General features: G+C 61.6%; 5 protein-coding genes and 1 non-coding gene across 6 annotated transcripts; 2 read left to right on the top strand and 4 right to left on the bottom strand.

Annotated features, from left to right (window-relative positions):
• The first annotated feature begins 2,448 nt into the window (after nt 1–2,448).
• Nucleotides 2,449–2,552, top strand: BXZ73DRAFT_t51. Its single transcript has one exon. It is a non-coding gene; the product is annotated as a tRNA-Pro (tRNA).
• A 1,239-nt stretch (nt 2,553–3,791) lies between these two features.
• On the bottom strand, nt 3,792–5,790 carry BXZ73DRAFT_88517 (FAD/NAD(P)-binding domain-containing protein; the record flags this gene model as incomplete). The annotated part of the gene is made up of 7 exons (XM_048024982.1): nt 3,792–4,199; nt 4,266–4,361; nt 4,415–4,591; nt 4,648–4,665; nt 4,728–5,329; nt 5,428–5,633; nt 5,759–5,790. 7 exons carry the CDS (start codon nt 5,788–5,790, stop codon nt 3,792–3,794), a joined length of 1,539 nt encoding a protein of 512 aa, XP_047880652.1.
• Nucleotides 5,791–8,728: 2,938 nt separating this feature from the next.
• Nucleotides 8,729–11,345, bottom strand: BXZ73DRAFT_88516 (uncharacterized protein; the record flags this gene model as incomplete). Its single annotated transcript, XM_048024981.1, has 7 exons — nt 8,729–8,970; nt 9,431–10,160; nt 10,224–10,445; nt 10,496–10,575; nt 10,977–11,052; nt 11,146–11,178; nt 11,310–11,345. 7 exons carry the CDS (start codon nt 11,343–11,345, stop codon nt 8,729–8,731), a joined length of 1,419 nt encoding a protein of 472 aa, XP_047880651.1.
• Nucleotides 11,346–17,413: 6,068 nt separating this feature from the next.
• BXZ73DRAFT_98627 (uncharacterized protein) lies at nt 17,414–21,384 on the bottom strand (the record flags this gene model as incomplete). Its single annotated transcript, XM_048027746.1, has 7 exons — nt 17,414–17,696; nt 17,761–18,629; nt 18,683–19,174; nt 19,245–19,589; nt 19,643–20,869; nt 20,928–21,074; nt 21,127–21,384. The coding sequence occupies 7 exons, from the start codon at nt 21,382–21,384 to the stop codon at nt 17,414–17,416; spliced, it is 3,621 nt and encodes a 1,206-aa protein (XP_047880650.1).
• A 263-nt stretch (nt 21,385–21,647) lies between these two features.
• BXZ73DRAFT_98626 (uncharacterized protein) lies at nt 21,648–22,276 on the bottom strand (the record flags this gene model as incomplete). The annotated part of the gene is made up of 3 exons (XM_048027745.1): nt 21,648–21,675; nt 21,726–22,107; nt 22,162–22,276. The coding sequence occupies 3 exons, from the start codon at nt 22,274–22,276 to the stop codon at nt 21,648–21,650; spliced, it is 525 nt and encodes a 174-aa protein (XP_047880649.1).
• Nucleotides 22,277–22,611: 335 nt separating this feature from the next.
• Nucleotides 22,612–23,260, top strand: BXZ73DRAFT_98625 (uncharacterized protein; the record flags this gene model as incomplete). The annotated part of the gene is made up of 3 exons (XM_048027744.1): nt 22,612–22,756; nt 22,856–23,172; nt 23,231–23,260. 3 exons carry the CDS (start codon nt 22,612–22,614, stop codon nt 23,258–23,260), a joined length of 492 nt encoding a protein of 163 aa, XP_047880648.1.
• Between the last annotated feature and the right edge of the window lie 93 nt (nt 23,261–23,353).

Genomic DNA, 23,353 nt, shown 5'->3' with positions numbered 1-23,353 from the left:
GCACTTCAAGCACGCATCACAGGGCTGAACCACGACGTGCAAGTGCTGCAGGAGAGAAGTCGCCGCATGCTTGTGGAGATGTCCCAACTTCAGGCAGCACCTCAGCTGCCGCCCGGGAACACGGCATCCAGACTGCCGGTTGCGGACCTTCCAGCGGAATCCTCCACTGTGTTGTCGTCCCCGCGATCCCAAACGATGCCGGCGAAGGCCTCTTCCAATCAGATCCGAAGCATCATTCCGGGGCCACACACGCGACCCGGAGGACACTTTCAATCAGCGCCCACGCGTGAGGCTACAGAAGCGGGGCTGAAGCTGCTGGATGCGCTACTGTGGCCGCGCTCAAAGACGAAGAAGAGGAGATATTTGCCTTTCAAAGCGGGAAACCCGCAGCTTCACCGCCGTCTCGTGGAGATGCGAGAGTTTCTAGCCATCTATCTGGACGACAGCGCTCCTGTGCGTGGATGGAAGAAGACCTCCGTGTCGACTGCACAGAAGCTCGGTTGCGCGCCAAATCATGCGCGAACGCTTCGCAGGTGGTGTCGGAAGTTTCTGTCAGGCGCAAAGCCCACACTCCCAGCTGCTCCTCAGCATACGTGGTCACGATCAGCACTGAAAACCAATCTTGAGCTCAAGCTCGCACTCGAGCTGCACTTACAAGGTGTCGGCATGTATGTTCAAGCACAAGACATCGTCTCATTCATGGCCTTCCCCGGTAACCTTGTGAAATTCGGGCTCACCAAGCTTGTCTCTCGCACGACTGCGAAGAGATGGATGCGCAAGCTGGGCCGCTTCTGGAAGCATGAGCCAACTGGGCAGTACGTCGACGGGCACGAGCGCGAAGATGTGGTCAATTATAGACAGAAGATATTCCTACCTGTCTTTGCAGATGCTCTATCGCGGACGCGCACATGGGATGTGGACGGGGTGGAGGTGCCGCGCGCAACTACGGCCGCAGCCACAGCCGAGTCGCTATCTAATCACAGGTATGAGATCATCAACTTCTGGTCAAGCTGATAAGATAACTCACTCAGTTCAGTGATCTGGCAGAACACCAAGTTGTGCACTGGTTCCACGATGAATCAACCTTCTATGCCCATGATCGGCGGACCCTGCGCTGGGTTCGTGAGCAAGAAACGGCAGTACCACGGCCGAAAGGGGAAGGGATGTCACTTATGGTTGCTGATTTCATGTCGGCCGATCATGGGTGGCTCCGTTCACCTGACGGAAGGGAATCAGCTCGTGTTCTCTTCAAAGCCGGAAAGAATAGAGATGGATACTTTACCCACGAAGAGATCCTCGCACACGCCACCACCGCTATGGACATCCTGGAAAAGCACTTTCCTGAGGAGGAACATGTCTTTATCTTCGATAACGCGCCCACTCACGTGAAACGCGCAGATGATGCGCTCTCTGCACGGAAGATGTCAAAGTTTCATACCAGAGAAGAGCACCCACCATTCGGCGTGAAGGTCAACAAGACAGGACCCGATGGGAAGGTCATCTACGGCAGCGATGGGAAGCCACTGAAGACCACGATTCCAATGCGCGATGGGCGCCTCCCGAACGGCCAGCCGCAGCCCCTCTATTTCGAGACAGGGCACCCGCAAGCCGGTGTCTTCAAGGGGATGGTGCAGATCTTGACAGAGCGTGGATACAATGGGGTGAAAGACCTGAAGGCACAGTGCATTAAGTTTGCATGCGCTCCTCCTGCCCTCAATTGTTGCTGCCGACGGCTTTTGTTCAATGAACCTGACTTCCGCGACGAGGAGACACTTCTTCAGGCACACTGCGAGGCCCGCGGCTTCCGGGTTGTGTTTCTTCCCAAGTTTCACCCTGAACTCAACCCCATTGAGCAATGCTGGTGCTATGCAAAACGGGAGTACCGGAAGCTCGTGCTGAGTTCAACTGAAGCAGACTTGGAGAAGAACACAGTTGTGTCTCTCAACTCCGTCCCGCTTGTCTCAATGCGCAGGTATTTGTGACTGGATCGTACAATGTTGTCATCCATCTCATACACTACTACCCAGATTCTATGGTAGGTCTCTGCGCTTCATGCAGCATTATCGCGACGGTCTCAACGGAGCGGAGGCGGCTTGGGCAACAAAGAAGTATGCTAGCCATCGTGGGCTTCCCCCTAGGGCGATACTTGAGCGCGCGGACATCACGACACCTGTATAGCATACATAACGTTCATTTGCATGCTTTTATCTACTCGCGCACCCAGTCACTATCCTGCTGTGTGTTCGGGATGGTGTGCGCGCATTCTGGCGTCTTTGCTGGGGACTTATCTTGGACTTATCTGGCGTCTAGCGCAAAGATAACTGATTTGAGCGCCGATCTCACGTGCTCAGCATAGGGGCGGGCTGTGACTGAGCCCAACCTTAAGCGAGGATTGTTTTGCACGTGTTTCAACCACGACATACTGTAGCGTCGATTAAAGGATATCACGGCCCAATGGTCTAGTAGTATGATACGTGCTTCGGGTCTTTTCGATCCGGTCCTCTCAGGATCATAGTTGCACGGGGTCCCGGGTTCAATTCCCGGTTGGGCCCTTTTTGCCTCTTTACCCGGACCGATGATCGTTGCAGTCCAGGAACCACAGTAGCAGGAGATGTTTGAAGTATCCATACGCGCCGGCGCGTTAACTTTTTCAAGCCGACGACCAAGGTGAGGACGGACTCTGGGAGAAGTAGAAGTAGCTGGACCGGATCCCAGCTCGGTCCACTCTTGTTGAGCACCGCTCTGTCATACGAGTGATTCACGAAGGAGGAGGAACGTCGTTAGAACGTCGCTGTGGATGACGGCGAGCCCGCTACTGGGGAGCCCAGTGCGGAATGAGAGGCTACTGAGGAGACGGAAGGTGCTACGTAGTCGTTGTAACTAGTTTTGCCCTGATCATCTAGCTTTGAACCACCGTCCGTGCTGCTTTCCACCAACCAGCTTTCTTGCGTGCTTGTCGCACCGCACCGCGAACCTCGCGCCCCGACACGCGTGCACGCCTGTCCTCGGGGGACGGATAGACGCGCCGGTGCGCGGTCGCCCTGCGCTTCTCGCTTCTCGTGGGGCGTCGCGCGGACGGGACGAGGAGGCGCCAGGGCTTGAGCCGGAGCCCGGCTCCGGTCACGGTCGTTCAAGCTGCAAGAGTAGCGGAGGGCGATCCAGGCGACGAGGGAGAACGAGGTTCCAAAGGAGGTGGTGGCGGCGGTGGACGGCGGCGGGGGGTCGTGGTGGACGAGATCGGGGCCGGGATGGAAGCTCGGAGGGATATCTCGGCGCGGCATGGGCGGGTGCCACTAGCCACGGGGGAGCCCGGTCTCCCAGTTCTGTGCGTGCGTGGCATCACTGTCGTCCATTCGCGCATATCCGTACTGCACGGGGCGAAGGAGCTCACTCGGGTGCGGCGAGTCGTTTCCTTGCCGTTCGCGTGCGAGGCTGCGAGCGCGACGGAGGCGAAGGGCTCGATGTGGGCGCATGTGGGTGGCAGTCGCTCTGGAGCGCGCGTTTTCGATGGAGCTGTTCGAGTGTCCGCGGGTCTGGAGGACCGAACGTTGGAACCGTCGAGCACGCGAAGAGCGCCTTCTGGAACTACGTGCAGAGAAACAAAAAGGTTCCGAGTTGCGCAACCGAGGAAAACAGTGGTAGTAGCGATGTGAGTAGTAGCAGACGGTGATCCGACGACAATGACGATAACTGCATGAGCGGGACAGTCAGTGCATCAGCTCGAACCCCATACGCACGGCACGGAGACTCACCAACACAACAAGAAACGGATACACACCTCCACCCCAGCGCTAGCGATCTTCCAGCATCCGCAGCGCCTTCACCAGGTCCACGTCCACCGTCGCCTTCCACGCCCACTCCCAGTTCATCCTCACCCGCGCCCGGATCTCCGCCAGCTTCTCCCCGTCCTCGTCCTCGTCCTCGTCCTCGCCCCCATCCGCGTCTGTGCCCGACGCCGCGGCCGCCACGGGCCGGTCGAACGTGAGCCCGGGGTAGCAGAGCGAGCAGAGCAGCCCGTTCTCGCGCGCGCCGTCCTGCACGCGCGCCGCGAACGGGCGGCGCACGGCGTCGTACGCCCGCAGCGCCCGCGCGACGGTGCCCCGCGTCGTGCGCCGGTCGCCGAGCAGCGTCGCGAGCACGTACGCGTCCTCGATCGCGACGCCCGCGCCCGCACCCGTGTGCGGCAGCATCGCGTGCGCCTGCGCCGCCGGTGACTCTGAGCACGCGAAGAGCGGGAAAGGGGGAGGGGGAGAGGAGGGACGTACGGCGTCGCCGAGGAGAACGACGTGTCCGGAGACCATCGAGGGGAGCGGTTGCGTTGTGTGGATCGCCCACTTGTTCACGTGCGCGTGTTGGAGGCCCTTTGGATGCCACTCGCGCGTCAGGACGGGCGCGGAACGGGAGGACTACTGACCTGGATTAGTGACCTAACTTCGGGTTCCCAGGTCTCGTAGTCAGCCATAAGGTCCGCTGCTGCAACGTCCTCTGTCCACGGGTCTTCGAACGGTGGTGACCCTTCTAGCTCATAATTTGACCGGTACGCCGTGAGGCTGATATACGACCCAAACGCAACGGGATACACTGTGATTTGCTGCTCTACACTGTCAGCTCCTCGTACGCACAACATCGTGAACGCCAATTACTCACCGAGTCCTTCCCCATATACTGAACCCGCCAGACACGTCCATCAATTTTCAGCCCCGAGCCCAACCGTCGCACGCACGCACCATGATCGCGTTCTCGAGCGCCGGGTGCCCCGGCATCGTCGCCCCCACTGCCTCCGCGGGCACCATCGCGCGGTACGCTACCGTGCCCGAGAAGCTCGCGTCGCCCAGCGCGCCGACGCGCTCCGCCGCGCGCCCGGCGTCGTCTGCGTCCAGCCCATCGACACCCGCGCCGCGCTCCGCCGCGAGCTCCGCGCAAAGAGCGGCCCGCACGACGCTCCGCACCCCATCCGCGCCGACGAGCACGTCCGCGGCCGCGCGCGCGCCGTCCGCGAACTCGAGCACGAGCGCGTGCGAGCGCACCTGGCGGTACCCCGTGAGGCGCTTGCCCGCGTGCGCGCGTGCGCGGGGGGAGAGGTGTTGGAGGAGGACGGTGGCGAAGTCGGGGCGCTGGATGGCGAGCAGGCCTGCTTCCGGGAGTAGGGGCGGGGTCAGGGAGGAGTTGCGGAGGGGCAGCGCGGCGGGCGTGTGGGGCGCGGCGGTGAGCGGCGGCGGGGTGCAAGGGTGAGCGAGAAGAGTGAACGGGAGGAACGAACCTGGGGTGGTGAGGTTCTGGAAGTACACGCCCTCTGGCTGGTCAGATTTCCGAAGGTTGAACTCGATCTCTGTGCGCGCGAGGGTCGGAGAGGAGGAGAGGCGGGACGAGAGGGTTGAGATGAGCTCAGGGTAGCTGCAGGCGTGGCCCGGAGAAGAGGAAGCTCACTGGGGAGTTCGTTGGGCGGCACCACGGCGACTTTGGAAAGCGCGTCGGCAAGCCCGAGCGCGCTGAGGATCTTCCATGCGCGGGGCCACACGCCGATGCCTGCACCGGGGGCGGTGAAGGAGTTGGCGGCTTCGTAGAGGTCTACCTCGATGTCGTGGTAGCGGGAGAGGGCGACAGCACAGATAAGGCCTCCAACGCCCGCGCCGCTAAGGACAAAGCATGGTATCAGTAGCGCGCGTTGGACGGCCGAGAGGACGCCGTGGCCGTTGTGAGCCCGGGTGGGGGAGCGCGCGAGCGAAGAGGGGTGCAAGAGATGGAGAAGATAACTCACCAGATGGCGACGCGCATTTTCGGCGGAGACATGAATTCGAATGGCGTTGAACGCGAATAGGCTGAGAGCGGTGTGGGGAATGGGCGGTGTAGAAGCGGGGCAACTGGCGGGAGGGAGAAGGAGAGGGAGCGAGAGGAGCGAGGGTATATATCAGAGAGGCGGCATGCGGCGCAGTGAGGATGTGTCTCGAGGGGGGGAGTGAAATACACTGCGCACGGGGACGGGCGGCGCTCTGTTGAGGGGAAGCCAAGCTGGAAAGAGGCGGACGACCCGGCGGGGGAGGTCGAGAGGCGCGAGTGACGTCCATGCGCATCTGCGTTCGCACGAAAACATCGGAAGACGCGGGCGCCTGTGTCGTGCGGCGTGCGTGTGTGCCGTCCACTCGTCCGAGCTCGGGTGTGCATGTAACTTACTACTGCCAGGCCACCTGGATCGCCCAGAGGGGGTCTCGGACAGGACGGAGGACAGGCGTCGAGCACGATGAGGTGGACGCGGGTGGTCGGATGCGGGGGAAGATCCCGAAGGGAGATTGCCTTGCGTCGCTGGATCTGATCGGGGTCTGCTCTTATTTCTGAGGTGGCCATCTTTGCTCTCTATCTTCTGACACTCCTCGGCGTGTCCGACGATACGCCTGCTGTAGAAAGCGGTAGGTAGGACACCAACGATCCTCAGCCACGTCGTCGGGGGGCGTCAAAAGGGATTTCTTCGAGGCGCGCCTTCCGCTGTCATCTCCGTCTTTGACTCTTCCTTCACGGGGCAGGTCAACGTATGTGCTCCCTCGTTCTTCTCACAAGGTCGCTTTCCTCGCACGCTCCGACCTTTATCCGACAGCGCATCTGCTTCTTTGGCAAGTTGCGCGGCGGGCCACCCTGCCGCTGTCGGACGTTTGTCGCAGCGCTCTTACGGGACCCCGCGATTCGACCAATGCCACTTCTTCCAAAGCCTTCTTTCATGGCCAACTGGTCTGCGACAGATCCAAACTTTCCGTACAACCATCCGACTTCCAGGGCTTTTTTCGCCAAGCCCTCTGAACGCATCGGGTTCCTCGCAAGCGTCCATCGCCTAACATCCACCCGCATGGCATGGGGATCGACCAGCTCCACCGTCTCACTCGCCAGGTACGCACGTCTGACGGGCCGAATGTCCGTCTTCTTGACGGCAGCTACACAAACCAGAGAATCCACAATCTGGCCGAAGTCTGCAGCGGCAATGTCGTTGCCTTCGGGTCTTAGGATAAGAGGCTTGACGACAGGGAAAAGTGCGAATTCAATGAATCGCAGAGGGAGTTTAGCTGAGTTTGGAGCTGCCCAGGTATAAGGTTCGTAGTATATATTGGTGGCTTCTCGTAGCAGCCGGAACGGTCTTCTGCAGAGTCTTTGACGATGACGGTTCTCCCAAGCGACAGCTAGGTATCTCCGAATTGCACACAAACTTATATGCTCCGATTGGAAGATTTAGAGACAGCGAGCCGACTTTCTGAACATGACGCCCGCATCCCTGAGCAGTGGTATGACGTCATAACACAAGATGAGCGAACGCAGAGTTGCAGACACGAGACGGGACTGACACATATATGGAAGCACGGCACGAATCACAGCCGGCTCGCTTCATCCACCGCGGACCATCGGGGGACACTGGAGGAGGGCCTCCGTCGTGGGCCGCAGCCAGATGCGCGCCCCGCGGATTCGCGCGCTCGAGGGGGAAGAGGCCCCTGCAAAGGGCCGCACGAGGTTGCACAGGTCGTGGGGGTGGAGCCGCGAGAACGTCTACGCAGAGCGCGGTTGGCGGAGAGCAAGGAGCGAGAGAAAAAAACAGGGAATCTTCGTACCATCCGAGTCGCGCGGGTCTCCGCCGGGAGGCCCATCGTCGTGCCGACCAACTTGACTTTTGAAGCGTCGCGGAGTTCGCTTGTTTGGCGGGAGCCTCGCACGGCACGGATCGATCCTCGCGTTCGAATTCTTGCGAGCAGAGGACGAAGTGGCCCATGACCCCACAGCAGCTCAACGCGACCACGCATTCAAAAGCGAGCGCACCGTTTGCCGAAGGCACATGCTGACTGACGCGAAACCATGGTCATATTGCCTATCATGCCCCAGACTTGCGTCGTACTACCCTGGTGTCGCTGCTGGTCGCTGTTGGTCCTTGGCGGCTTGAAGGTCGAGCCCCGACCCGCCGACGGCGCTTTAGCAATTTGAATGAGCACCGAGCGGCACCGCGGCCCGGCCCGACCGACATCATAGCCCCACGTGCCCCTGGCCTTACTAGCCACCCAAGACATAAACCAACGAACCTGGATCCTAAGAAATGAATGGATGGCATGCGACAGCGACGGCCGCGACCTCCACGTCACGCTGGGCATATTGAAGCTCGCTGTTCACACGCAACAATGGTCACCGACAGTAATGAACGCATGTGCATATCCAACAATATCGGAGCTACACTACCACTAACGATGCATGCGTGCGGAGACGAAAGCGAGTGCCGCTACTACTGAGATCAAGGAGGCTAACCGAAACAACTAGGCGGCTTGCTAACACGGGAACGAGAACTCCAGTCCGACGGCTGCTCCTACATACTATGTGCACATACAAGTCTGCTACTTCCGTCGAGCCCAAACAGCGGGTGCTGTCCGCAACACTCTGAGGCCCGCCAAGCGCTCGTCATCTAGCTGCACCACGCGTCGCGTCGCAGCGGCGTGGCCTCCACCGAGACCTCGACGACGGTGGCAGACACGCGATGGCGACGGCGACGGCGACAGAGAAGGCGGCGGACACGTCCGAACCCATCCACGCCGAGCCGAGCGATCCGCGCCGCGACCGCGCTCGAGCCCCGCCCTGGTCTCGCCTCTCGCACTCCGCGCGAGCGCAGACCACGCGCGGCAGCTCGTCCACCTGCAGAGCGCGGAACCACGCCGCTCCCTCCCGGCGTGCGGGAGAAGGAGAGGGTTGCGCGCGGGCGGCGGGCTCACCATCAGCCCTTGTTCACGACTCCGATCCCCATCCCGTCCGCGCCCACGCTGTCGTCACGGAGGCGCTTCCGGCCACCGCCCGGCGGCGATACGCTGCTCGCGGGCATGTGGAAGCGCGCGCCGCCTCCGACGCCGCTGCTACCGGGCGGGGCACCTGGATTGGAGGACGAGGTGGGGAGTGGTGCGGAGAGGAAGTCGAACCAATTTGATGAATCGGCCGACGGCGATGTGCTTTGCGGTGCGGCTGCAGCGAAGAGAAGAACAGTGAGCGTTCGATCATTGTAGGCGAGACAAACAAGAAAGACAAAAGCCGGAAGACCACGGCACGACGCCGAACGGCCCGGCCGCGTGCGAGCGAGCCCTCGTGGAAGGTGCCATCCGCAGCGGCTCGTACGACGGTCCCACATGCTAAAGCTTCCGGGCTCCACCTGGCGCATAGGGCTTCGCGAAGGCGCAGTCCGGCCGCCAGAGGCGCTAGAGCGGCCTCGCGTCGGTGGAATGTGTGGAGGGAAGGGAAGAACCAGGGGTGAAGGGAAGGAGAGCGCGGAGCCCAGAACAGACAGATGAAAGAAGGGACGCCGAACGGAAACGTCGTCGGGAAATAATAAAGCTGTGCCGAGGCCACCGAGTTTCTGTCCCCGCAGGCAGGACGGCGAAGCGAAACACGATTGCTAGAAGACGAGGTGCTGTAGGATGGCACTCACAATGATCGTGGCTGTGTTGGCCGCTCTGCGTCGACGCCTGCGTCGAGTGCACCGGCCAGTCGAACGACGGGAAGCCGTTCCCGCTGCTGCCCCCTCCACCCCCGCCGTGGCCTCCGCCACCGTTCGGGTGATGGTCGCCGGTGCCCAGTAGCTCCGCGAAAATGTTATTCGCACTTGACGAGTGGCTGGCGTGTGCGCCGCCTGTTCGCGCGAATATGCTCTGCGGGCCTTGGTGCCCATGTGGAGAATACTGGCTGCCGTGTCCATGCCCGTGTGGGAATGTCACTGCGCGTAGCGGTGCTTGTTGTCCTCCGCCGCCGTTTCCTCCCCCATAGGACTGGGAAAGATAGGACTGAGAGGAACCAGACATGAGGCCGCTCATCGCGGCAGCGCTGTGTGAGGGGTAGATCGATGACAGGCTAGGGTGTGGTGAGTGCAGCTGCGCGAGCGACGGGATCGGGTAGCTCGCAGGAAGGTCGACATCCAGCCGGAACGGAAATGGGGGGCTTGAAGCGGTGTGTGCGAGGTTCGGGGGTGCGGACTGCGCCCCTGCGCCGTGCGGGTGAGGCGAGCGCGAATGACCAGGGTCTTCCATAAGCCGTGGTCGCTTCGCAGTGCTGCTGATGGGAATAGAGCGTGAGGATGAGGCGAGTCCTGAGGTGTGCCGCTCGCCGGAGAGCGGGAGCCCCGAGACTGAGTCCGGTGAGACGCGTAGGTTAGACCGGAATTCCTGGGGACGTGGCAGAGCAACGTTCATCAGTTGAGTCGAGCAAACAAATAGGTGTGAACTCACCTCCGGGCTGGCCGAGACGTCGTTGGACGGAGGGCCGGGTCGTATCGGCACAATGCTGTTTGACGGACCTTCTGTCTTCACCTTCGTTATCTTGCCGCCGCGCTTCTGTGACTGTGAGCCTTCGTCGTCATCTCCGTCCTCGTCCTCGTCCATGGCCTCTTCGGTCGCTTTGCTGTTGTTGTTGAAATCAGGCGGACCCTTTGTGTCACGCTCACCATCGAACTATGCCTCCAGTCAGCCGCGAAACATGGATGGCGAACTGTAATCCATACCCGGAGATGTCGCTGAACCATGCCGTTGACGTCCGTAGAGCAGTACTGATAGAGTTTCGCATGGTGCCCAGGCCGTTCCTCTGGAGACAGCAAGCATGTGCGTCAGCATGATCAGCGTTAAATTCCGGGGTGACAGAGAACGGGGGTCGCGCAGCATCTGGAAGCGGAAGTGGAGCGACGCCCGGTCGCCTTTTATCTCACGATGAAGGGAAAGCGGGCGAGTGCCGTTAGGCAGCCCACCAACGAATGGCTGCAGGAGGGTTGCACACCGCGCGTCCGTTGGAGGCAGGGTGCAGGGAAAATGCCTCTCTGCTGAGAGAGGGCTTTAGGGGTCTCCACCGTCGACCGGAGGATAACCACGGGCATATATCCAGCGTTTCTCCGAGAACCACAAGCCAGCTTCTTGCAAGACGCCGGAGATGGGGCAGGGGCGGGAACGGTAGGAAGGGGCGACGTGGGTGTGTTTCAGGGGACTACTGACCGAAGATGATGACGGCGACGTCGACCGAGCAAAGGACACCGAGCTCGTAGGCCTTTTTGAAGAGCCCGTTCTTGCGCTGAGGGAGTGCGGGGAGTATATATGCGCAAGATGATCGCGAGACGTGTGCTAAGTGAATGCCAAGAGAACGAGCGTATAAATAGGTACAGACCTTTAAAAAGGTGACAGAACGGTTCCGTTCGTGCTGAAATAGACGGGCGGGTAAGCGGGGGCAAAATAGGCAGAGACAGGATGAGAAGAGTGCAGGGAGGGGAGCGCGCTGTATACTTGGAACGCGACGCGGGGCGGGCTGCAAATAGCGGGGAGAGGACGGACCGTAATGGGCTGGATCTCAATCTTTCTTCTCCCCATGGCGGACGACGCGGCGGGCAAGGGCGGGAGAGCGGGGAGTGGGATGCGGGGTGCGGGGGCAGAGACGGGCGAACGGGGCGGAGGAGGGAGAGGGAAGATGAAGAGGGCGGGGGACATAAGGACGGGCAAGCAAGCGCAAACGCCGTGGCCGGAGCTCCTCGCCAGATGCGCCCCCGGCGACTGCCAGTGTGAATTGCAGCCGCCCATGCCGTCCTCCGCAGCAGCCGCCCCGCGAATTCGAACGCTCTCCCCGGCGCCCCCCGGCCCACCGCACGCCCTGCCCCGGGCCCCCGCCGAGCGATCTGCCCGACTCCCAGCGCAGCGCGTGCGAGGATGCTCGTCGCGGAGGCTGCTGTCCTGCACTCTGCCGCCGTCGTCGCTCCGCTGGTGGCCCGTCGCGAACCATTCCCAAACGGGTCGTCGCGCGCGATCGCCCAACGAGTGTGCCGGCGATCTTGCCCACCGACCGCTGGCGAGGCTCGCGCGATCGAGTGGGGGGCCGTGTCGGTAGCGTGAACCTGCTGGCCGTTCGCGCTCTGCGCCTGCAGTGGCAGAACATGCCATACGGTTATGTCCACGGCGCTGCGCAAAGCTCAGTGCGCACCCATGCTTCCCACCAGGCCCATCCCGCCGTGCCTCCGTGCACCACCGCCGCGCGCGCGATCTGTCTGCTGACTTGGCCTTCCCATCCCCGCCCTGCGTCCTCCTCGACCGTGTACGCGCAGAGCCCGTCTCGGGACACCGCCCTCAGATCTGCCCTCTCCTCCGCGGCAGGCTCGCCTTCGGATGACGCGTGTCACTCAGCGTGCACAGTGACAAATGCTCCCTATCTGCGGGAGCAAGGCACCTCGGAGCGAGAGAATCCGAGCACAAGCGCGGGTCGCAGGGAGCCGTCTGTCGCTCGACAACGTTCGCAATTCTCGCTGTCCGTGCGCGCGTGCACACGCGCCGGCTCTTCTCCTCGACGCTCGGGCTTTGTGGTCCCCGCGCCGTAACTCCCTGCCGAGGCCCCGGGGACCTCGGCGCCACCCTGTGGGCACTCTGCGCGGTGTTGGGCCTGGGAAGTCGTCGAGAGCGCGCCCGGGCCGAGGCCCTGCCCGACGCGGTCCCCAACTTTAATGGCCGGCAGTGCCGCGGCAAGTGAGATCACAATCTCGCCTAGCTCGCCCGCAGACGAATCGAATCGGTCCGGGCGCTCCCCTCTTGCTTCCTGCGCCCATCTTCAGCCATCTTCGTGCCCGCCGCGTCCCTCGGTTCACTATCGCTGCTGCGAGAATAGTGAGTCGCCCGCAATTTACCCGCAACCAGCCTCTCCCCCGAACTCTCGCAAAGTTCGGCCTGCGCACACCGACAGTGCTTGTTATTTTCGTGCGCACACATTTCCGTCCGCCAATCAGGGTGATGATAAAAACAGACCGTCGCTAATCATAGCCCTGTTCTATTTTTGCTCGCTCTCGGAATATCGGAGGGCTCTGGCGCTCGTCGTTGCTGGCCTTGAACCCGAAAATACGCCCGCCAGCGAGGCACGAGCACCGACACCAGCCCAGAAACATGCCCTCCGTCGATCGTTCTCCCGCTCGTTCTATGCGCCACCGAGTGCGGTGGTGCTTCTGAGCGACATATGCCACTCGTCTGCGAGTCCGGCGACTGCCCATCACGCTTCTTCTCAATAGCCTCACGCCGTCCGCTGGTGCAATCATGACTTCATCCCCGTACGTTTGATTGCTTGTCTCTCCAACCCCAACTGTCCAACTGTCCCGGCTCTAGTTTCCCCCGAGACACCCATCAGGCAGAACCGTCCCAGTAACACCGCGTCTCCCCATGGCTACTTCTCGGTCCGATACCAGATCTTCGGGAGGTCTCGGGACGCACCCCTCCAGGTGGTTTTCTTTGCACCTGACCCAGCCCAAACCAAGCGGGCGCTCCGCATTCTAATGGCCCTCGGGTGCGTCAGTGCGCGAACACAGTCATGGAACCGTACAAGAGCGACGTACGCAATATCACGTCCGTGCGTCCGGACATGGCCGGCTCGTCTACACACGTCGGGCACCGTCGCCCGCTTGGGGGAGAATCAACGGACGTAAGCAAAATCCGTGACGTCAGAACGCCGCCCATGTCTCTCGCCGCTCACCATGTCGCTCCACAGGATTACCACAGTCCACATGCGGAGGAACCTCGCGCGGTGCTGCGAGCGCTTCCGGCGCACGCTCATCCTAAGAATCAGTTTCCAAACGTCTTTCGGGGGTCCTCTCCGGCCTCTCCGGAAGGAAGCTCTTCAACTCGCAGCACGGGTATGAAACGAGGGTTCCCTCCTCCACCCTCACACCAACGCACCCGACTGAACGCCCACATGCTTTGTAACTTGAGGTTCTCAATGCAAATGCTCCAGTCAAATTTCACAAGTCGAGCGTTTCGCTCCTCTCGTTCAACGTCGACAGCACCCGCTGGCGATAAGGTCATGAATATCCGCGCGAGGCGGACTCGAAGCACGAGCGGCTGGATATCTTGCGCTGATGAGTCATTTAGCCCTTCGTCCACGTGAGCCGCATGCTTCCAATTTGACTTTCCCAACTTTTAATTTCGTTTCGTTCCAGGCTAAGGTCAATACGACACTTCTTCCAAACTGGTACAGCGGAATTCCGTGATCCCGAGGCTCGATACTTTGTACTTGCCAATGTTCGACCGCATATTGAATCTGTCATTGGTCGATCCGTATTTCCAACTGCCCTGATGTAAGCTGCACATACCCGTGAATACATCATGCGAACTGAAATCTCCATTTCGCAGAGGCTTACCATTTGAGTCTGCCAGTTGGTTCGAGGATGTGATAAGAAGCCTTCTCTGCCCGAGAGATATCTCATAGGTCTTTCGCGCCGTGGATCGCGTCGGACGTCCGTAGTGACCCTGTGCAGATAGTCTCCCACCCGAGCGCCCCGCCGGACCGTCAATGCGCATACAGCCATGGCAATTTAGCTCAACGGCCCCCGGTACGCCTCGTTGGCAGACAGCGACGTAGCAGAAAGGAAGTCGGGGCGCTCCGGCCGCGAGCTGCACCTCCGCGGGTCGAATCTCTACGACGAGGTTCGACTGCACAGGTGCGGTCGGGCATGGAACACCTGCAGGGGACAGGTGAGCATGCCCTCCCTTGCGCCGCGGTGCGTTCCCTTCTGTGCCTGGCTGACCATCGTCCGCCTCTCTGCGGGCGCATTGCAGGCTTCCATCGGCCCGCAACAGACATCACGCGCGCCCTGTGATGTGCTCGCACAATCTTACCCACAGCTTCTTACTGGTCTCCTCTGCGGTGACCGAAGGCCCCACCGACTCACGACCTTCTCACCAGTCCCCGCAATCCCCTCCTAGGCGGCTGACCTTGGAAGATCACCAGTGAGCCACCATGAAACTCCTCTGGGAAGGAGCCGGAGATTGGACAACGGGACTTCATCACGGCGGTGAAGGCGGAAGATTGCGGGGCGACATAGAAGGCGCACGCCGGCTGAAATTTTGGAAGTCCGAAAGGCAGAACGATGCGTTCCTCAGCCTCCCACCAGTCCCATGCGCGCCCACGCCTATCCCATACCCGCTCCTCCGATGGCTGGACAACATTGCCGCTAGAGTCGACGATCTCTCCAGAGCTTCCTATCCTCACCGAGGACTCCTCGCTGCCGAACGGCCACTGCCACCGAGCCTACCTTTCAACACGGATGGCTCCCGTAGAGCCCTCTTCGTAACCACGGACCCCGACTTGCGCCAAGCACCACCTGCAACCCCCCGCCCTTCCCATAATTTCTGCGGTGCAGTCGGCCCTCCGAGCCCCCTACCACGCCGGGCGCCGTGCGCGTGGAACTTGAAGCCACGCGCACCCGCGACCCACTCCCCGCCCCCGCATCCTCTCCCTTTCCCACTGCCACCCCGCGCCGTCCTATCACGACGCGCCATCGTTCTCACATTGCAGGCACCGCTGCTCGAGCAGCACGCCTGAGGACGTCATCGCCGATCGCGACGAGCGCGGCGTGGGGAGACGCAGCTGCGGTGGCGCGATGGTCACCTAGCCTCCGTCCACTTGGTGCGCCTTGTTCGAGCCCTGTTATCGGTGGGTGCACGATGGATTTTGTTGTACGCCGGCGGGTTGGCTTCAAGGTCAGACTCGCGGAGTCCTCGCGTCGCGATCGACAGGACTCTCCGAGCTCGCGCACGGCTTGTATTCTCTCGGTATCCATCCGCGTCTACGCTGATGAAGATCACCTGTAGAACCGCACGGCTCAACTCTTGACCGCTCGCGCATGTACCCCGTCTGGTTCGAACGCGGCATCGGCTCGCAAGAGCTCTTCGACCCTTCCATCCACGAAGGCAAGGCCGGGAGCAAAAAAACTGCACCCGTGCCCCCACGCCCACGGCTCCGCAGTCGCTACCATGCGCCCGCGTTTCCGACAGGCTGAGAGCCCGGCCGCCAGGTCTCGTACCACAACCCGTCGGCGCCGGAGTGCGGGGTGCGGGGCACAGAGTGCGCATGAGCGCGCCGGATCCTCGAACGCGGGGGTGGAACGATCGGTGGAGAGGGTGGGAGGCAATATGCCCGCGCGGGGGCAGGTGCGCTCGCACGCCTCGGATGCGTTTCTTGTTAGCCTTTGCAGGCACCGGGGCACGCGCCGCTCCCACCGACTGCCCGTGTCTGTGCCCGGGAACACACAAGGTTCCACCGATGCCGGAAGAGGAGAACGCGATGGCGAGGTGGAGAGACTGGGAGGAGAGGAAGCACCAAGACGAAGGACACATTGCGAGTGCCGGCGGAGCTGCTTCACAAGCTCAGCCGCGCACCTCCACCCCCACCTCCGGGCGTGGCGGGGGCTCCCGCGCGCGGGCGTCCTGGATCGTTCTCTTCGCCCCGCGCATCTGTCGACGCCCTCGCTTCATCAGCTGCACCGCAGCGCGCGCGACGCACACAGGCTGGTACACCCACCACGCATCGACTCCACTGAACATTCGCACCGGCCGTCTCTCCGCACCTACTTCCCTGCCGCCTCCACGCTCAGCGGATACCCGTGCGGAAGAGCGGCACGGCGAAGGACGACTCGACGTCGCATCTGAGTTCAAAGTCACCAGACCCCCAGCGACGACATGCATCTGGGTCTCCCGATGAGCTCATCCTGTACTACCAACCACGCTAGCACCCGCCGTGCCTCCGAGGAGCGCGCACAGCTGTACGCACAAGCACTATCGCCCATCGCCATTCGCCAAGCACAGAGCGGATTGAAACAAAGTTTTGATTTACGACATGCATTCGCCTCACCCGCCGCGCTTAGCACCTACGTCATACCCAAGACCCCGCCCTCATCTCCTTCAAGTTTTCTCAACGGACTCGTCCATCGTACCTCAACGTGCGCCACTCCAACAACATCCACAGGCCGAACCCCCTCCCACCTCTCCCCCTCAAGCCGCCGAGTTCTCCAAGCCGCCGCACGCGCCGCGCGGGCCTCCGCTGCACATACACGCTGTCGTCCGCCTGGGAGCGCCGCGCTCGCACGCCGGCTGCGCACCACCCGCTTCCCCTCCCTCGTGCCTACTGCCGCCCTCCTGCCAGTCTGCCCGCGGCCCCGGCCCGCGCCGGGCGCCGTGTTGTGCGCGATAGGGCCGTGTGTGCGCCCGGGCCCTCCGCCGGCAAGCGATCCTGGGGGTCATGCGGCCGCTAGGGTGCGCGCGCGTGTGTGGTTACGGCTCGGCATGATGGTGTGCGCGGGCCGTGCCATAGTACCGTCGCGCTGGGTGCGTCGTCCTTGGCCTGACGGTGCTCCGCGGTGGGCGCATGCGACGGCTGCGCACGCATGTGCGTGGGCGTTTGAGGGGCTGCCGGACGGGTCGTCGCTTTGTTCTCGAGTCGGTCACGGCAATGTATCTCTTTTACACACGACGCGAGACGCGAAAGCTCGGGCGAGATGACTGGAACGAATGGAAGACGGCGAGAGACACGACTAACAAGTGACAAGAACAGGGGGACTCTGGGCTAGTGCTGTGGACGAACTTTCTCAAGGGTTCACTCGACGCTCTTGGCCCCAACCACGACCAATGCCCACTTACGCCGCACACCCTCCCCCACTCTCTTGACCGCCCGGCCCAGTCGCGGACCCTTCTCCGACGGCCTGCTTGTCTCCCTTGAACTTCTGCTGCAGCTCGCGCGCCTGCGCCTTCATGTTCCACCCTCCGTTCGCGAAGATCCCGCTCTCCCGCCGCAGCTTGCTCATCCAGTTCCCGCTCGACCCCGTCGCCGGACCCAACGACTTCGCCGACGTCTGCGTGTTCGTCCTTGCGTGCCCGCCTCCATGGCCCTGCTGAGAGGACCCTCCGCTCCGCTGACCACTGCATCCAGGCGCATACAGTCAGCTCCTGGTCCTCGCGCGCGGAGACGCAATCGAGCACTCACCTGAGCGTGCGCGTCCGCTCGCGCTCCCTCTCGTTCCCGACCTGGAAGTACGGCGAGTTCTGCCTCCCCCCCTCCGCGCTCCCCGGGCCGAAGTGCGCCCTCCCAGACGTCTTGCGGGGCATCGCAGCCCACACCTTCATGTCCGCCGCTGCTGCTGCCGCGGCGTCCCGGACAGGCTGCTCCGGCATGCTCACCCGTCTCTCCCGTTCCGTCGCGTGCGCCGTCAGCTGCCGCGCGCGCCAGTCGCCCGAAGTCTCTGCCTCCGACGTCGGCGCCCTCTCGACCTCGAACATCGACGTCGGTCGGCGCGCGCGGGCGCCGGGCGGCGCGTAGATCGACGCGTATATGCCGTTCCCCGGGGGGACTTCCACGGCGCCCCGCCGGCCCTGCGCGTGCGGACCGACGTGCGTCAGGCTGGTGCGCCAGGAGCCGGAGCAGCGGGCACCGTCCGTGGGGCGGGGGACCGAGGCCTGGTTGGGGGCACCCGCAGGAGCGGGGCGAAGGGTGTCGCCAGTTGACATCGTGGTTTCCGCCGGCTGCGTCCCGGGGGTAGTACTAGTAGCGCTTGCGTTGTCGCCGATAGTCGTGTTGGTCTTGACGGGGACTGACGAGACGTTGGGCGCAAGCTGAGACATTCGAAGGGTCGCCTCCGCTTGTACAGGGACGCCAGGGCCGTCGATGCGAGTGACGACGACTTGAGGGACCGCCTTGGCTGGTGCGGGTAGGGCAGGGCGCGGTACCGGAGCTGCAGTAGTAGCCATAGCCACAGGCGCGGGAGCGCTGGATCCCTGTGTTTGAAGCTGTACTCGGCTTTCGCTTATAGTCGCCTTGGTGTGTGCAGCTATAGAGGCGTGCGAAGTTGGTGGGGCCTGAGGAGCAGGGGTTGCGACTTTGCTCTGAGACGGAGGCTGACCCGGCTGACGTTGGGGTAGAGCTTGGTCGCGAGCCGGCGGAGACGCTTTGGGGGCGGGCTTGAGCGGATTTGCGCTATTGTGAACGTTTTGCTGAGCAGCAGCTGCGCCAGCCGACGCAACCTGAGAGGACGCGCTGCGACTGTGCCCTGGAAGACCAAGCTGTCCAGTCCTTGAAACCTTCTCGTTTGCTGAAGGCTCCAGCTTCGAGGGAAGTGTGACGCTTCGAGTGAGTTGGTGCGCGAGTAAAGGAACGTTTTGCGATGCTTGTGCGCGAACTCGATTGGGGAGAGCTGCCAAGGGGCCTGCTGACACAGATGCAAGGGGAGGCTTTTGCGTTGGTAAAGTTCGAGCCACAGAAGTGAGGACCGGTGTCGGCTGAGGCGGCAGTGCGGATAGTTGGATTTGGGACTGAGGTTGAGGCTGAGGCTGAGGCTGAGGCTGAGGCTGGGACCGAGACAGGATGCGCGGATGTACTTGAACAAGAGGCGGAGCCGAATTCTCTGGCGCATTCTTTGGAAGGGGCTTCGACATGCTATAGACAACGACCGGTGCATCAGGCGCAGAGGATACCTTGCTCGCAGAAGCAGGGGCAGGCTGGGGCGGGACGCTAGTCGAGGCACCAGACTCTTTTGACGTGAGCTTCGACACGAATTTACCGAGCAGCGTCTTTCGGGGCGCCATAGACTCTTCCGGGGTCATAGATGTCGCCGGAAGAAGTGGCAGAGTGTTGGAGCGCACGGGAGGGATGACAGGTGCTCTCGGACCTTCGGAGTTCGCGATCTTCGTAATGCTCGCTGGCGCAGGCGTCGGGACCGCCGTCATCTTGAGAACGGGAAAGTTCGCAGGGAGGGAGACCCTCTTCTGATCCCTGAAATCCTCGTTGGCCTTCTCATTTTCCTTTACCGGGCTCTTCTCCTTGACATGTTCTTCCCATCTTGCCACCGCGCGCCCCACTCGCCCGCCCGAACCAGCCTGCCGAGACGCTGCCGAGAGATCGACCGATCTGGAGGCAATATCGCGTTCGTTTTGATGATGTACAGAGGGAAGACACGGGAACGGAATGCCAGCAGATACAGCCTGAGCCAGCGGGACAGACGCGAGCTCCCCAGTCTTCTCCGCCAGATCGCGGTGGGGTCGTGCAGGAGCTGTCTCTTCAGGATGGGCGGGAGGTGTCGGCACCAGAACGACGTTGCTCGGAACCAGAGGTAGAGTTGCCATCGGAGCCACAGAGATTTCCAGAGTATTTGAACGAGAGCTGTAAGAGGTCGGTAGCAAGGTCGGCGTCGGCGTCGAGACCGAGACGGGTGCTGAAGCGGGGGTGGGAGCGAGAACGGGGCGGGAACGAGAGGAGGGGCTGGAGGGGGAACGGCCTCGATCTTGACAGTCCGCTTCCTGGGCACGCGAAATGCTGGGGCAACAGAGGCGAGGGCAACTATGAGCTCGCGACGCTCACGTTGAAGCTCATGAAGGGCTGCCTGGGCTGCGTCAAGCTGGATTGCGACCGTATATGCGCGCTGACGGAACGCTTGATGGTCCTCTCGAGCGAAGGAGTTGTGTAGTTCGATGACGGTCGAGCGTCGCTCCCTCGGGGGTACCGCCACAGTGGTTGCCTCGTCCGAGGAGCGGTGACCTGTGTCGTCGTGGCCGGAGATCGGGATGGGGTCTTCAATCGGGGTCTTCAGGGAATCTTGCTGCGACGGGGGCTGAGGTGTACCTGAGGGGGATGACTGAAGTGTGCCGTATGAAGGCTGCGGTGTACTAGAGGAAGTCGGCTGCGGAGCGGTGTCGACTGAGGCTATGGTTGTATCGTTCGCTCTTTCTCTTGAAGCTTGAGACAGGATGGCTGTCAGAGCGAGGAAGTCGACAAGCTGCCGGCGAGAGGGGAGCACTGCCGGTTCTTGACCTGTACGAGAGTCGGACATAGATGATGCTACAGGGGGCGATGAAGAGGTTCGTGTGGTTCTTCTCGAAACGCTGCTTGCAGACCCGCGATGCGTGTGCTCGTACGCCGATGAGATAGCCCAAGCCATACGGGCCGCAGTGACCAAGTTGTCTTGGCTTGCCGTCGTCGTCAAGAGGGGCCCGGAGACACTGGCTGAAGGAAGGTCGGAAGGAGGCTCGTCCATACCAGACTCCACGGCGCGACCCTCATCCAAAGCCCTGGTCATGCGTCCGCGATCATTGTACAGAAGAGCCTGGGGCGCAAACACATCAGATTCCTGACACACCGCCTACGTTGAATGAAGGGCGTACCGTTATGGACCGGACCACGAAATCTCGCCCAGCTCCAATTGACTTCACAGCACCTCGCCAGAGATAACAGAAAAAGCGACGCATGCGTTCGACAACAGCATAGGCACACTTGACTATCCCAGAGACGAAAGCTTCACGGTAAGACTCCTGCAACGAGGCATCGGTAAGGAGTAGGAAAGCAAAGAGGGTCGAGACATACTTCAGCGCACAGCACTGTCACGAGTATCTTGAAAACAAGTGCCCCAGTGATCAAGACGCTATTTCCAGTGACGTTCCCGGGAAGCCAGCTCCAGATAGCGCTGCCGATGAGAGCGAGGTCGAGGATGGTGAGGATATACTCTAACATGACGACAATCATAACACCTGCAGGAACAGGAGCGGCGCGGGGAAAACAGAGCGGGCGAGCGAAGCGGGTCACGGTAGAGAACGTGGAGGATGCGATGAAAGGGATGAGCATGCGGGTTCAACTGGTCGATGGGCCCTCCACAATTCGGCTGGGGTGGAGACCGGTGAAAGCACACCTTCACATGTCTGCATTAGGGCATCTTGGGCATATGATACACTCGTAGCGATACAGTGTCTCTGTTGTACTTAGAGACGGGCAAAGAGTTGGTGGAAATACAGTAGAAGGGAGCACTGTCCAGAACTACCGAAGGGGTTGGGCGACGGCTCAATGGTTGGGAGCATACATATCGCAAGAAGGGCAAGGTTACGTACCAATCAATCAGCGACGGGCACACCAGGAAGGCTGAAAACTACTGTGAGAAGGAATACACATATGATGGCTGGTGAACGCACGGCAGGGGAGATGTGCGCCGAAGGTGGCCTGTTTGGAGCCTGGGGTGGGATGAACCCCCCGGGGGGTGTTGGTGCCAGAGGGCCACCGGAGTGGGACGGCCGTACCCGCTGTTCTCCTCTCCGTCATACTCTGGAGGTTGCTTGGAATACGGGGGAGGACCAGGAGTGTACTGCGGTGGAGGACCTGGCGGACTCGGCTCCCCTGACCCCGTCTGTTGAGGCGGCTTGTAGTGCATCGGGTACGCGAGGTAGGGACCGCGGTTCAGATTGGGCTGCGGCATCCCCAAGGCACGCGCCGATGGTGGGGACATGGCTATCCTCCGACGTCGCCGTCGGAGGACCGCCATCAACACCAGAACGCAAACGAGTGCAAGGGAGATGGCTTGAAGGCGGGAGTATGGGCATCGACATGCAGCATCCAAAGTAGTGTGCTCACCAACAATGGCGCCTACGATAGTCTGCACGGACGTGGGGTTGTTGAAGTCGTCATTCTGGGCGATCGCGGTGGACGAGAGAGTGAGGCAAACAACTAGCGTCCAGGTGGATGACATGGCTGATTGAAGCGCGGCAACGCGAAGAGGGGGTGTTCAAGAGTCGGCCAAAGGATTATAGCGGCAAGCATGACGAGAACCCTGTGTCGGTGCCGACCTCGACCGCGATGGAGCTCCTTAACTCTCGGCTGGTGCCCAGATCGCGTCATACCAGGCAGCGTCACGAGCTGACCTTGGCGGTGACGTCAGCAATTACTGCTCTGGAGAGTGGGCGCCAACGCACTCTTCCTCTCCCACTCCAGCATGTGGGGCCGCGATGTGCACAGGACTTGTTTCTGCGCGTGCAGATAAAAGGCGTGCATCGCGGGATCAGCGGCCTGCACTACCCTTCCGCCATGTCGCTTTCCTCCCTCTTATTGACTTCCACCGCATTCTCCCTCGCTGGCTCCGCAGCCGCTCAGATCAACGGGGGAAGCAACATATCGAACCAGTCACATAAGGTCCGACTTGCCGCAGGCGCTATTGCAGGCATAGCCATCGGTTAGTGCTCATTTACGCTTCGTTGTGCGATGGAGTTGGCCATGCCAAAGAAATCCGTTGCGGCTGTTGCCTCGCTCATGTGCTGACAACTTCACACAGGCGTTATTGCCCTCATCGCTCTCTTGACGCTTATCGGCGTCTGCTGCCTCTGTCGCAAGCGTCGTCGTGCGGGCTTCAGTGGCACGGGTGGCACGAGGTTTGGTCGGTTTGGGAGAACTGGTGGTCCGATGGGCACGACTGCAGCAACAGGCCCCGGCATGAACAACGGAAACACAGGCTTCAACTACGCGGGTGCACAGGAGTCCGGGCCAGGTATGGGCGGCTGGAACCAGACGGCTCAGCCTGCCTACCAGCCTCCCCACGGCGCGCCCCCCACCGGTCTCCACGCAGCGCCACATCCGGGCGGCTTTACGGCGGTGAGCTGGTCATCGCGGACTCACATGTCTCACAGCGCACTGACGTATGTTTTGGCAGCCCCAGCAAGCACACACTAAACCGTACTGAACTGCAAGCTACCGCTACAGTCGGTCGGAAACCTTCTCAATGTATACCCTGGACTGAGTTGACTCGCCGTTATACACGAACATCATTTGTATG

The sequence above is a fragment of the Epithele typhae genome (assembly GCF_022376455.1).
Source record: "Epithele typhae strain CBS 203.58 chromosome Unknown BXZ73scaffold_8, whole genome shotgun sequence".
NCBI classification, from domain to species: domain Eukaryota; kingdom Fungi; phylum Basidiomycota; class Agaricomycetes; order Polyporales; family Epitheliaceae; genus Epithele; species Epithele typhae.
The sequence above is the reverse complement of the archived record's forward strand: the minus strand, read 5'-3'. Positions and strand labels throughout refer to the sequence as shown.